At 35.6% G+C, this 15,554-nt stretch overlaps 1 protein-coding gene across 2 annotated transcripts in view; it reads right to left on the reverse strand.

Moving 5' to 3' along the window:
- RYR2 (ryanodine receptor 2) overlaps nucleotides 1–15,554 on the reverse strand; it is a gene marked incomplete at both ends in the record, with an annotated part of 724,637 nt that overhangs the window by 126,776 nt on the left and 582,307 nt on the right. For both annotated transcript variants that reach the window (XM_079725493.1, XM_079725494.1), the window contains 3 exons: nucleotides 3,627–3,708; nucleotides 5,208–5,446; nucleotides 6,697–6,757. In XM_079725493.1, coding sequence (XP_079581619.1) covers nucleotides 3,627–3,708; nucleotides 5,208–5,446; nucleotides 6,697–6,757 — 382 coding nt within the window. The remainder of the gene's footprint in view (nucleotides 1–3,626; nucleotides 3,709–5,207; nucleotides 5,447–6,696; nucleotides 6,758–15,554) is intronic.

The raw sequence follows: 15,554 nt of genomic DNA on the forward strand, positions 1-15,554 counted from the left end.
TATAGAATAATGTAAGAGTTATTTCAGCAAATTATGAACTCCTTAAATGAGTTTGAATATGTATTTTATTTAAAAGTCAATAAAATGGATCAAATTAAGAAAAGATTACATAATTCTCTTAGACAGTTTTAAATTTCTCACTGAAAAAAATAATACTTAAAATTAACACTGTCTGATTATCTAATATTTTAATTAAAAATGACTAGATATATATTCAGCTAGGAGAAAATATTCCTTCATAGAATGACACTGAATAAGATAAAGTTCAATTCAAACATTTCATAACATTTCATTACTAAAGATAATTTAGGACATCAAGAAATTACAAAGAGCATGGGCTTTGATTCAGACAGACCCAAGTCCTGATCGTAGTCCTAACACTGTGTCACTCACCATAGTAAAATTACTTACTCTTTTCAAGTTTTTCTTTCCTTACCTAAAAACAGGGATACAGAATTGCAAAATTTCTGGCACACAATATGGGTTCAATAAATGTTTTAAAAGAATGAGAAATACTTTATTTAAGAATTTAATAGCCTAAAATGTTTCATGTATGACCCCAAAGTAGATAATCTATTTCCAGACATGTGACTGGGCTAGTCCTTTTATTTCATTAATAATTCATCTGAATTATTTAATAGTTCACTTTAAGATATAAATTCAATTAGTAACTCAGATCAACTCTGATCATTTCTGTTGCTCTTCTGGAAATAGCAATTTTTCTTTTAGATGAGCTGTATTAAAATAACTACTTTTTTTTTTTAGTATAGTGTCATTTTTTTCAAAATACCTTTTACTCACCTTCAAATTTTTATTTTTATATTCTCCCAAACTCGCTTTATAATTGCAAAGTTAACTGAAAAAATATATATCTTTTTAAAGAATCTAACAGAGGGCTTCCCTGGTGGCACGGTGGTTGAGAGTCCACCTGCCGATGCAGGGGACACGGGTTCGTGCCTCGGTCCGGGAAGATCCCACATGCCGCGGAGTGGCTGGGTCCGTGAGCCATGGCCGCTGAGCCTGCACATCTGGAGCCTGTGCTCCGCAACAGGAGAGGCCACAACAGTGAGAGGCCCGCGTACCGCAAAAAAAAAAAAAAAGAATCTAACAGAAAGATCCCAAATTCTATCAAGAAAAATACCCAGGCAAGAGTAGAAACAACAATAACAGTAACTGCTGAGGTATGAGAGAATTTGGACTACCAGATATTAAAATGTATTAGAAAATACTAACAATTCAGGCTAGATGGTATTGCTCTAATCATTTAAAAATCAAATAATTTAGAACAGAATAGAAATTCTAGAAATATAACCTAGCAAATATACTTAGTATATGATGAAGAGTTTGTTTTAAATCAGTAAATAAGAGAAATATTTAGTAAATCATTATATTAGAGACGTGGTGGACGATTTAAAAAATTGAATTTGAATTCTACATAACACCAAAGAGAAACAGGAAAAGGCTCATTTCCAGTAAATCCCTTCATACTCCAGAGACAATCATTTCAGACATTCTATGCCTCCCTCAAGCTTCTCACACTTGTTTCTTCAACTGTCATCTGGCTGAAGACTCAAGTCAGACTTCACTGAGACAATGAAGGCTATTACACACAGATCTATTTACACCTTACTTATCTTCTACCTGTTTCCTGTTGCGTAGAGAAAGTTCTGAGTCTAAAAAGCCGTGCTCTCAAAGATGCATTCCTGATCACCCCGTGTCATTCTCTGTACTGTGTGCCAACTCACACACAATAACTTGCCCCTGTTACGTTAATCGGTTCCCTTGTTTTGTTTCTCTCCCTTGATATAAGCTCTCTGAGAGCAGGGATCTATTTGTTCACTGTTGTATCCCAGAACCTGACATTTGATCAGTATTTACTGAATGAACAAAAGGATTAAAAAGTAAATCTAAACAACTGAAAGCATGAAAAACCTAGGAGAATAAATATTTGAATTTCTAGCTATTAAGGGTATAGTATGAACTTCTTAAAATCATGAAACTAAGGGGATGAAACACGTATGGTATAATTGCTAGATCTGATTATATAAAAATCCAAAATTCTCATGTCATATAAAACTATCTGCACATAATGATTTGTATATAAGCAATATAAAAGTAAAAAAATGCTAAAAGTCATAAAAGCAGGAGAAATAACAGGCAAGAAGTTAATAGTTAACAAATACAATGGTTATTACTGATCAGTAAGATAATACATTAATAGAAAAATGGACAAAAAATAAGAAAAGGCAATTTATAAAATAAGTACAAATGGTAAGGTAAACACACACACACAAATAGCTAGTAACTGGTAATGAGGAAAATGCATTTGAAAATAAAAATAGGATCTTACTTTCAACTAATAAATTTATAAATAGTAAAAAAGGGTAATAATCAGAAATGAGAAATGTGAGGAAAAGAGAATTCTCTTGTAAAACTTTAAAGTATGAATTGAATCATTTTTTTTAAAGAGAGTAAAATGTGTATCACAAACCCTTAATACATGCATACCCTTTAACCTAGATCTCCAAATTCTGATAAAGGAAATAAAATAAATATACACAGAAAACTATGAACATAGATCTAGAATTATTTATGTAAGTGAAAAAGAGAAAAGAGCCTACATGTCAAAAATAAAGGAACATTTCAATAAATTATAATACTTCCTTAGGATAAAATATTTTATAACCATAAAAATCATATGAAACTATTGATAGTTTAACTTAAAATGCAGGTAAAACTTTAAAAATATTCAGAGTAAACTCAATTATCTTTTTCCATTGATCTACTTTCCTACCTCTTTGTAATTGTCACTTTATTTTAATTATTGTTGCTTTTTAAGTTTTAATGTTTGGTAGGCCACGTGAATGCCCTTATTACTCTAATTTTCTCTCTCAAAACTTTATTGCATTGATTCTCATGCATTGATTCTTTCAAATGAACTTTAAAAATTTTTTCAAGTTCAACAAAAAACAAATTCGTACTTGAAATTCTTTATAATTAAGATTAATTTGGGGAGAATTTACATCTATTCAATGTTCTTCTCTCAGAATATCCTTTGACTTATTTATTTCATTTATTGGTCTTCTATTAGAATGTCTTTTTATTTCTTCTAACATTTAAAAAAGCCCTCTTTCTCTTCTCTCTTCCACAGAAATCTTACAGAAGTTGCCCATGTGATCTCTCTTGTTCAGTTCAGTGGGGACACCTTATCTTACCTGACCTGTCCACAATATCTGACTCTGCTAATCTTCTCCTCTTGAACTTGAGAACATGAAAAGATTAACTGCCTATATTCATTCTTATTTTGTATTTCCAATATAGAATTAGAAACTGTACTAGCAGATTCCTTCGTAAGCCTCATTAACACTTTAAGTTTAAACTTTATATTAAATATAGGCTTTACCACTATGGCTTTACACTTTTTGTTCATAATTCGTAATTGTCTTTTATTATATCAATTCAAATTTAGCTTAAAGATTGTCTAATTACTCCCAAGGAATTCAATATGTCAATCTGATTGTTTAGTTTATAATTAAGGAAAAAGTTATAAAGTGAAGACCCTTGAAATAAATAATCATAACACTCGAAAAAACTATTAATACAAAGTTAAACTTCTAAAATCTTACCTTTCCACATAAATACTCTTGCTGGTTCCCAATGCATACAAGCTAGTCAGAATTCTATAACATGATACCTGTACATCTTCCACTAAGGAAAAAGAGAATCTCACTTTAAAAAAAAAAACACTTGTTATCAATACACTGTCCTGAGAAAGTTTCGGCTAACAACAAAATTCCATATTAAAGGCATACTAACATTTTAATATTTGAAAAAAAGCAATACAAGAACACGCACACACATAAAATGAAATTTAAGACCTTTTTCTCAAACAAAATTCTTTTCTTGAAGGAGCTGAAAGCATTCTAAAGAATTGTGCTCTGATTATACAGACAGAATATTATCAGGAACAATTGCTTTAGGTATAAGAATAAAGGATTTCTTCAAGAATAAAACTAAGCACAAGGATATCTGGGAGGACAGGTCCATTTTGACTCCTGTTCCAAAGGTATATAAAGACTGCACCTTTTATTTTAACTCTCAAATGAACAAGAATAAGAATGCTAGAGAACGGGGTGTATCATTTATTTCTGAAATGACCTGAAGTTCAAGGCATAAGTAAGTCACTCTTGGAGCTTTTAAAGCTAGAAAATCAAGTAAAACCTCTTAGATGATCTCTGATCCAATAAACATGTTCAACAGGCAAAGAAAACTAAGAACATTGGATTTCTAATGCCAACTCTGCTACCATTTCCCAGAGGACACACCATGACATGAATGGAGAAATCCTCCTCATCCCCCATATTTGTTTCTGTGTCCACATGGGGCTGTAAGTAATCCTCCCATTGGCTCAAGCAGTGTCAATGTCAATGTTTTGAAACTAGTGGTTATGTCATTCACTGATGAACAACGGTGGTTTTTACACAGAGCTGTACTTCACCGGGGAGACCTACAACACTGAGAGTCTGAGTGGGTGGGTCTGCAAGCAAGACCCACTTGACTGGTAGACAAGGGCTCATATCATCTTTCATGTTCATACAGGCAGGAGAGCAGGAACTTAGGTCATGTGGTTTCTTTTCCATGCAACCTTGGGCATTCTGTGGATATTTTTAATAACCACAGAATTCCAGCCAGAAACGGCTGCTGAAATCCCCTATGAAAAGAGACTGAAACCTATAAACAAACGATATTTGAGCCACCCTAGTAGGTCAGCTATTTAGATACAGAATTTGTCTCAGCAGTCTTCAAATTTATTGGTAGGATAGCTTGCAGAAACAACCTGCATTGACTCAGAAATAATCTGAAAACATTTAATGCTGCATGTCCTTTGGTGAAACTGCATTAGAAAATTTCCATGGAAAGAGACACCACAGAAAGTGTAAAATTTGGAACTTGGATGTCAACAATGTGGGCGTGACTGTCCATAACCAGTATCTTACTGGTCCCTTCTGTGAATCCATGTGATTCAGAGATCTATCTCTATTAAGAATGGTTCTGGTTTTGTAACTCAAATGTCAACCTAAAGTGTTCTTAAAAAAAAAAAACACATTTTAATGTATAAGCAGTGTTTGAATAACCTCGATGATGTGGCTGTTAATTTCTGATTGTACTATGTAGATAATGAAACTCTAAGTAATAGATTTACATACATATTAGATCTTCTCCGAACTGATGCTGGCCAATATGCTCAAATAATGATGACAGCATTGGCAACAGTGCCACCGTGGTATAATTGATAATCTGAGTAACACCTTTGGGTTGGTTTCGGGTGTGGGTGAACTGGCCCTGCTTAAGATTTTCCATCGTCTTCTCCAGATCCTCTGCGGCATTGTCCAGGAAAGCTCTGAGTGCACTTTTAACACTTTCCAGGCCAGTCTTCATCACAGTCCTAGGGAGTAAAGAAGAGACAGCTTATATCTTGTGAGAGGAGCATGTGAAATACAAATAAAACATGCTTCTACATCGTATTTATTTTTGTCCATGATGACATTCACTCAGTCAACTCAATTTTTTAAATCCACTTTGAAATAATTCTTTCCTATATACTTGAAGTTACAGCAATAGCACTCCGTAAATGCATAACGTTTCCTAAATGCCTTTGTAGTCAACTTAATTAGGACCTTGGAGCAAACGGCAGTTCTAATGCTTTACGTTTTCCACCTGTGATCTCAAATATTGAGAATATTTACTTGATAACTAAGAAACCCAGCTCCTGAGTCAGTTTAGTTCATCCCAAATCCAACAAAACTAGAATGTTTTCTGAGGCTATAGGTGTGAAAGAAACATTTAATGCCGGCTAAACCACGTTAAAGAATGATATGGATTTTTTTTTTTTTTTTTTTACCTTAAGGGTAACAATCAATCTTTTCAAAATAAGCTCTGAAGGCTGAACTTTGTAGAGAAGTGACATTCTAAAGCTGCCATTTCTTGTAGAAAATGAAGGTGTATGGTAGCATCTCCTTTCTTCATTTATTATACAAAACACCTCAAATAAACTTTTAGACACAAAAATGGATAATTCAAGAGTATCACCGCATATTCTCTGTAGAAGACTTTTAGGAACTTTTATTTAGATGTATCCTGGATAATAAGTAAATTAAATGTATGGCTTAAAGGCTGAATCAATCATGCTAACCAAACTGGTTTTGTATTTGGATTTCTGGTCATTTTAATAGTAGTGCAGGGTAGAAAGTGCATAGACTTGGAAACTGGTATATTTCCACACTTACTATGCAATCTTAAGCTTCACTTTACTCATCTATAAAATGAGAATGAAACCTTCATATTTCCTATAAAGCTAAATGTTATTAGAAATATGGAGAACTACCACCATGCCTTGAGGCTAATAAAACCTCTAGAGTTGTAGCTCATCATTTTTACCTCACATAATACAGTCCCAATTCAACCCTCAATTACATACCTAGCTGCTACAGAAATTACTTAAAATTTAAATAACAATATATATATGATCATAAAAATAATAAAAGGCCGTTGTATTACTAATTTACAAAAGATATTCTTTTCACCTACCTTAAAGTCTTTATTGCAATCCCAAAGAATAAAGACACTAGGTTCTTCTTATTATTCCTGTATATCATTATTACACTCATTGATTTAAATAAAAATGTATCCATTTACCTTGCATCCAAAGTCTGACCCAAAATATGAAGACAGTTGACAATTGATGTTGCATCATTTCCTAAAGAGGAAACAAAAAGCTGCATAAATTGCCCTGAGAATTTCTCAATGCTCTTCTTTTCTATTAATGTTTGTGTTCCAAAAATTAGTCAAGGGCACAGCTCAGTAAGGATAACTCAATTCAACAGATTTTTTGATAATCAAGTTTAAAATCATGCAGTTTTTCTGCTTAAAAGTGGTTATGCGAATGTAAGTAGAAAAGCAATAAAGCATGTCTCATCAAATAGCTGACATACTCAAGAAGCATTCAAAGCACTGCCTCAGGCTAAAGAATTTTCACTGGATTTTTCAAATATATCCTCCTCTCCATACTAGCTCACCTTATTTTTAAGTCATATTGTATGCCAACTTTTTAAGTCAGCTGATATTCTTCGTGAAATGAGGTGGGCTAAAAGTCTAATAAATTTAATTCCCTTTTAATTACCCCAAGTATATCAGCTTTCTTATTGCATTCAACTGCATTGAGATGCATTAATTTGCCTGAATTCAACTGCATTGACATGAACTAATTTGCCTGAATGTTGTTCATCTTTGGTGAAAAAGTAGTACCAAACTATCATGCAAAAAAGCATCAGAGGCTGAATAAGTTAAACATTACTCATGAGATATTTGAAACGGGGGTGACCCTTCTTGAAAATAAGATGAAACTCAGCCATTCTGATTGGCATATTTCATCACAAAGTACAGAAATATGAATCACATAATGAGTACACATATTTTATTTTGTGATAAGGATACAAAAAAGAAAATATGAATCCAAAGTAACAAAATGATTTGACCACTCACAATACAGTCTGACACTCATCACTTCCTCATTCCATACTTTCCTATTTGTAATATATACAGTCATTCCCTGGTCCTTAGGTTAAAAACTCCTAATTAAATGTGAGTTTTGAAAACATTTGAGCATGTTATATTCTTTATACACAAAAGGACCCTAAAAGGAACAAATGAAATATACATGGAAATAACTGCCTTAGAATGTGGGCATACCAGTTTAGTGATATGATGCAAATAAGAAAAAAATAATAAGGTATTCATTGCTGAGACTCTTGAATTCTTTCAGAAAATGTTCCATTAATCTCGTGCTTTGAATCTCAGAACTTCCAGGTAATAATGAAGACAAAATCAACAGAAGGGCAGAATTTGTCATGCTCCTCCTGTCTACTGACTGGTGGCAGTGCTAGGGCTTCTACAATACTACAGCCCTTAGAAGTATTACTCATTTAATTATTCATTCACTCAATAAATACATGTTAAATACCAGGTACTCTTAAATTCCAATAATAAGCAAAATAGAGTTCTCATGGTACTTGCATTTTAATGGGGGACACAGACAATGAACTATTAAGCAAAAAATAAATCAGTATGTAACATAATGTCAGGCCTCAGTAAAAATATATAAAGCAGGGAATAGGGATTAGAGCAACAGGATAGAGTAATAGGGTGAGTGGTCACCAGAGCCTCCCCAAGAAGGTGGCACATGAGCAGAGATTTGAATGAAGTGAAGGAACAAGCCATGCATATAACTGGGAGAAGGGCCCAGGTGGTAGAAACAGCATGTTTCCGGGGCAGAAAATGAACCTGGTGGTCCAGGCAAGGAAGTCAAGATGACTGATGTGGGAAAATTCAGGGGAAAGAAGGAGAATGTAAGGTGGAGAGGAGGGAAACAGGTTCTAGAGCCTTGCAACCAGAGCAAGCACTTTGGATTGTGCTTCAGTGGTTAAGAATCCACCTGCCAATGCAGGGGACGTGGGTTCGAGCCCTGGTCCAGGAGGATCTCACTTGCCATGGAGCAACTAAGCCTGTGAGCCACAACAACTGAGCCTGCACTCTAGAGCCCGTGCGCCACAACTACTGAGCCCACGTGCCACAACTACTGAAGCCCGGGCGGCTAGAGCCCATGCTCCCCAACGAGAAGCCACTGCAATGAGAAGTGCATGCACCACAATGAAGAGTGGCCCCCGCTCGCCGCAACTAGAGAAAGCCCACGTGCAGCTACGAAGACCCAACGTAGCCAAAAATAAATAAATAATTTATACATATATTAAAAAAAGAATGTATGTTGAGGTTTTGCTTATGGGTTGCATGTTGGTGACGGGGAAAGGAGACAAGGCTGACTCCACGATCATTTGGGTGAGCAACTGTGTGAGCAGTTGGGTGAATAGTGGTCGGATTCAATCACGTGGGGAGAGCCCAAGGCAGGAGCAAAATGTGTGGGGAGGGGAGAGGGGAGGGTTGGGCGTTCTGCTTCCGACAGGTCAAGTGTGATGGGCCAATTCATCTCCAGTAGAGATGTAGGCAACTGAAAAAAACCTGGAGTGCAGAGATGAGATCTGAGTTAGAGCTGTAAACTTGGGCCTCATAAGCATATGGATAATTTTTTAAATCATGCGCCTGAATGAAATTAGCCAGCATGAACATAAATACAGAAGCATAAAGGTCCCAGAGCCTCCAATGTTTGGAGGTAAAAAAAAAAAAAAATAAGAAGGGTGCAGCACAGAAAATGACAGAGGGAAGGCCCAGGAGGAAGAGGGGATACAAAGGGATGCCTATGAGTCTCATGCAACCAAATTCAGCACCAAATCAGAGAGGCTGGTCCCCTACTCTCTTCCTAAGACTCACAGTTATACTGTCTCTTCATACAGATTATCAGTGTTTGTACTTTGTACCGAGCTTATCCATGCCTTTTGCCAAAAGGAGGTCCGGGGTACTTTAAACTTCCTTTTGTATAAGCTCATGAGGTGTGATTTTTTTTTTTTTTACGTCTTTATTGGAGTATAATTGCTTTACAATGGTGTGTTAGTTTCTGCTTTATAACAAAGTGAATCAGTGAGGTGTGATTTTTGTTTGCTTTGTTCCCTGATGCCGCTCTGCAAATAGAATAGTGCCTGATTTAGAGCAGGAGCTCAATTAAATACTTGTGGAGTGACTGGAATGTGAGTAAAAAGAGTAGGAAAGGGCACCAGTGGCCAGACAAGTTCTGTGGGTCAAATGAAAATGTGTGTGGTGAATATGAGATTCCTGTGATTGTTAGTCACAAAACTGTAAGCTATATAAGTTGACACACTTTGGTACACTCCAGAGCAGATATAGTACAACTTTAAATGGAAACATCTTATTGTAAAAAATGAAGAAAGGACCCTAAGGAATGCAGTAACAGTATTAACTGAACCTTCAGCATTTGAATGTATGGACCAGCAAAAGTATCAATTTTATTGGCATGTATAAATGCCTAAACTAATGGTTAGTCTTGAAGAGATAAAGTACGTAGTCAGGCTTTTAAATAAAATAGCAACCTGGATATGGTCCTTCTAAAGGCTCTCCAGATCACCATAATCAGGTATGTCAGTCACGCTATTAATAAGAACAGGAAGGGCTGGACAAAGCGTAGTAAGATGGTAAAATTTTAAGGTGATGACTGTATTTTTTCATGTTAACTATATGTAATTTCTTAACTGCTCTGAGCAGTATAAAAACCAAAAGTTTGATACCTTCAACTCACGCTTTTTTCAAGATTCAAGCTACTTTCTTTGTCTTCAAATATAACTCTCATCACCTCTAAACACTTAGGGAAACACTTATGGATTGCCTATTTATCTTTAAGATTGTGTTTGCATCAGTGTGTGTGTGTGTAAGTGTAAAAGGTACAAAATTAAAATCACAGCTCATATCTGAATCTCATAACAACATACAGCAAGCACTGGGTTTTTAAAAACATTGTTACCAATTCTCACAAAATAATACAACTCTCTAAATAATAAAAATAACAAAGCTAACGCTGTTAAGAGTCAAAATATCCTCTTGTATCTTAATCCCAAACTGTTTTGTGGTTTTTAATATAAGGTTTCTATAATTCAGGAGTTTTCAATGTCATCGAAAATTTGATATGTCACGTACCACTTGTTTTATAATCTGATTTATTGAGAATTCTCAGAATGTTGACTTTCTCTCTTCTGGGAAAACAGTAATAGTTATTCTAATTTTTATTCTTCTTCTTTACTTTTTCTAGCATGGCTCTTGACACAATATCTCATTATATTCTCTTCTTTGCAGAAATGATTACTCTTGGAAAAATCCTTATTAATAACATGAAATAAAATTATGCTAGAAGATACAAATTTCTCTCAAAATTATGAAGAGACAGAAATTGAAGCATGTCAAAGATTTTATTACTTCTGAAGTCAGTGATATTGAAAAGAATAAAATCACTGAGTCCCTAACTTGGTGAGAAGTTTCAGTTAAACTCAGAATATACATTACATTTTCTATTCATTTGTCTCAAAGTCAGGAAATTCTCTCAGAGTAATATGTTGAAATGAAAGAAGTATCTATCTCTTTAATACAATCTTCTGATATTATTTTCAAATACTATTATATATTATTTTCATTCTGAGTCTGATATTTAACCTCTATAACAATTAGGTTATTTTTTTATATAGCAACCCTAATCCAGGAAACTCTTGCCTTTATCATACACACTATCATAAAACTACAGAATCTTTAAGTTAGATAAGACCTTAAGGATCCTCTAGTGATGAATACCATACTCAAAATAGATAACCAACAAGGATGTACTGTATAGCACAGGGAACTCTGCTCAATATTGTGTAATAACCTAAATGAGAAAAGAATTTGAAAAAGAATAGATACATGTATATATATAACTGGATCACTTTGCTGTGCACCTCAAACTAACACAACATTGTTAATCAACTATACTCCAATATAAAATAAAATTTTTTTTAAAGTAGCAGATTGTGCTACTTATTTTTCCTATTTTCCTTGACTATCATCCATTTTATTTAACCTTCAGGTTTACTGACATAAAGTTATATATAATTTTCTAACAGATTGTGCTACTTTTTAAATTTAAACCATGACATTCTCAAAATAGTGACACAGTCAGTTCTCACATATGCACTATCCTCAGAAAGTCTTAGTGCTTAAAATGACTTTCCTTTCATTATATGTGTCCTATTAAACAAGCACAAGCACAATCTGAACCTTTTTAGGGATAATACAAACACATACAGTCATTCCTCAGTATCCACAGGGGATTGATTCCAAGACCCTCCCCCAACACCAAGGATCCAAGGATGCTTAAGTCCCTTGTATAAAATGGCATAGTATTTGCATATAACCTACACACATCCTCCTTTATACTTTAAATCATCTCTAGATTACTTAAAATACATAATACAAAGTAAATGCAATGCACGTATTTTTGAAGGATGGAGATTTCAAGTGTTGTTTTTTGGAACTTTCTGGAATTTTTAAAAAAATATTTTTGGTCCCTGATTGGTTAAATCCATGGATGCAGGGCCTGCGGATAAGGAGGGATGACTGTACTAATTTTCTAATATCTCCTGATACAAGATAGCCCCTCATTTAAACACATGAAGGGGGTTTGGGGTCAGGGATAACAGAAGGGTCAACATAAACTTATTCCACTAATTTTTTAATCAGGGAGAGATACCAATTGATAGAATTCACTATATTACTTTATTTACTATTAAAACTCTTTTAAAATTAACATTAAGATTTAGGTACCAGTTTAATCATTCACACTCGCCTAGAGGAAAAAACAAGTACTTTAACAAGACCTATTGTTTCATTTAAGCACATGATAATACTTGTCCAGTATCCCTGAAGCTAATGTGGGAGCTGTATTAATGATGTTCTAGGGTCATTGAGGTCAACCAGAAGGAATGTTGGAGTTTGATGCTCATAATGTTGCAAAATGCTTGCTTTATTCCGGGCATTCCTAGGAATCTATCTGTCATCAAATTTGGAAATTCTCCAGTAAATCTGGGTGTCTCTAGACAATTAACTGTCTTGCTAATATGTTAAAAACTCACCAGAAAACAGGAAAGTAGAAAAGGCCTCTACCAAAATGTTCATTGCAGCTCTATTTACAATAGCCAGGACATGGAAGCAACCTAAGTGTCTATCAACAGATGAACGGATAAAGAAGATGTGGCACATACATACAATGGAATATTACTCAGCCATAAAAAGGAATGAAACTGAGTTACTTGTAGTGAGGTGGATGGAGCTAGAGTCTGTCATACAGAGTGAAGTAAGTCAGAAAAAGAGAAAAACAAATACCGTATGATCACACACATATATGGAATCTAAAAAAAAAAAAAGGTCATGAAGAACCTAGGGGAAAGAAGGGAATAAAGATGCAGATCTACTAGAGAATGGGCTTGAGGATACGGGGAAAGGGAAGGATAAGCTGGGACAAAGTGAGAGAGTGGCATGGACATATATACACTACCAAATGTAAAATAGATAGCTAGTGGGAAGCAGCTGCATAGCATAGGGAGATCAGCTCGGTGCTTCGTGACCACCTAGAGGGGTGGGATAGGGAGGGTGGGAGGGAGGGAGATGCAAGAGGGAAGAGATATGGGGACATATGTATATGTATAACTGATTCACTTATAAAGCAGAAACTAACACACCATTGTAAAGCAATTATACTCCAATAAAGATGTTAAAAAAATAAAAATTAAAAATTTTTTAATTAAAAAAACTTACCAGAAAACAGGTAAGTAGAAAAGGCCTCTAAATGATAACTATTTTGTGCCAGCCTTCTCAAATAGTTCCTCGAACTGAAAGTATCATTGTTGGTAGAGTTTAATGATTGTTTGAAAAGTCATTAATCATGTGTTACTTCCTTTTCAATGTTAAGTGCCCTAAGTGTTTTCATGGACCACTTAAGGAATTTTTTTTAAATGTGATTCTCATAAACTATGAGATAAGTGGATATTATATTTTTCCTAATATTCTCAAGGAAAAAAATGTAAAGTCTGGGTTATTCATGAATGTAAGAAAATTCCAAATTGATAGCACTCATCTCATTGTAGTAAGCATCTGCTGACTTATCTATCTTCTCTGTTAGACTATAGACTTTACTTAAAGGTAGGACCTGGTTGGTTGATTCAGTCATCAGATATTTATAAAAGAGCCACTACGCACCACACTTTCTGCTGGGCTCTGAGGATACAAAAACAAGCCCTTGAAGGGCTGAGTTTTGGGCCAGAGAAAGAAGTTAATCTAGTAACATCATCAGTGAGATGAAGGAAAAGTATGCAGAGCTATGAGAAAGTTATAAAAGTAGAAGGAGAGAGTATAATCAGGGAGGTTGGGGATGGTCTTCCTGAGAGAATACTATTTGGGTTGAAATCTGAAGGATTAGTACTTAACCCCATTGTGGGTGTGAGGGACTGGAGAGGGGCATGTGGTGTATGGGATCCCATCTCTGTCAGTAATTACAGCATGTGCAAAGGCCCTGGGCAGAAAGGAATACATTTTCACGAAGCAGAGAGAAGGCCGCTTAAGCTGAGGCATCATGAGGAAGCCAGAGCATGCTGGGAAATGAGGATGCAGGGGTACACAGGGGACAGACTATCAAACACTATGTGGCCAGATGAAGAATTCTGATCTTTATTACAGAGAAATGGGAAGCCACTGGCTACACAGGAGTGTATTCAGTGATGAGACCATTTTGTTGTTCTGTTTTGGTTTTTGGTTGGGGAGGGGGAGAGATATGATTGCTTTGGAGCACAGTTTAGAAGGGCAAGAGGGAATTCTAAGAGAAGGCTGAGTACATTTGTGGAGGCATACAGGTAAGAGACACCTGTAGCTTGGCATGGGGTGGTAGCAGCAGAGAGGGAAAGAAATCTGCGCTTTTCTATCCTCACAGGCTAAGAGCATGTCTACACACAGCAGACACACAACTGGTTACTGAAAGAATGCACAAAATGAATGTCATTAAGGCATTCGATTCATTTTCACATGTAAAAAGAAAGCCGTTAAGAAGTCTTGATACACACACACTTGTGCCACCATCACTATCCCTGCTGGAGTTCTGGTTACCAGATTCTTTCCCCTACAAATGACTGAAAGTCTAAAAATAGGCTGTAATAGTAGGACTTAAGTATCCTCTAAATGCTTTAAAATTAGGCAGTTAGAGAGACAGAATTTTCACTTAGCATAAGTGGGCGAAAATGGTAGGATTAAAAGCAATATTTCGTTAGTCAATAATGTGTCCTTGAAAACGGTAAATGGGATCCTTATTCCTTGTCAACCTGCCTGCGTCTTACCCCGTCCTGATTTTCCAAAATACAAGTGTGCACCAACTTGCAATCACAAGCATTTCAGAAGTCAAAAGGGAAGCCTAGGGCTTCCCTGGTGACGCAGTGGTTGGGAGTCCGCCTGCCGATGCAGGGGACGCGGGTTCGTGCCCCGGTCTGGGAAGATCCCACATGCCGCGGAGTGGCTGGGCCCGTGAGCCATGCCCGCTGAGCCTGCGCGTCCGGAGCCTGTGCTCCGCAACGGGAGAGGCCACAACAGTGAGAGGCCCGCGTACCGCAAAAAAAAAAAAAGGGGAAGCCTAATATAAAATAGATGCTATTTTCCTTACTAATTTTTTCTATAAAGTATTTTGATACCCCAGAATTACTGTTCTGTAGGGAATATGGCTTGTTCCCCTTTTTTAAAACCCTACCTTTTTCTAAGATAAAAGGAAATGGTTTACACACCTTCAAAAGAATATATGAGGAATAAAAACATGACATCTCTCTTTAATTCTTAGTGTGCTTCAACGTATAGAAAATATTTTAAAGTAGATAAAAGATATACATAAATATAGAAGTTCAAGTTTGGGGAATCCTCACTTTACATATCAGAAAAATTTCTGAACAGCTACAATCTGGCAGACACCTTGGAATAAATATTCCATTACTGATCAAACTCAGCTCCCCACAATGACCACCACCAGGACAAGAGTT

Source organism: Hyperoodon ampullatus, assembly GCF_949752795.1.
Source record: "Hyperoodon ampullatus genome assembly, chromosome: 1".
In the NCBI taxonomy this organism is placed as follows: domain Eukaryota; kingdom Metazoa; phylum Chordata; class Mammalia; order Artiodactyla; family Ziphiidae; genus Hyperoodon; species Hyperoodon ampullatus.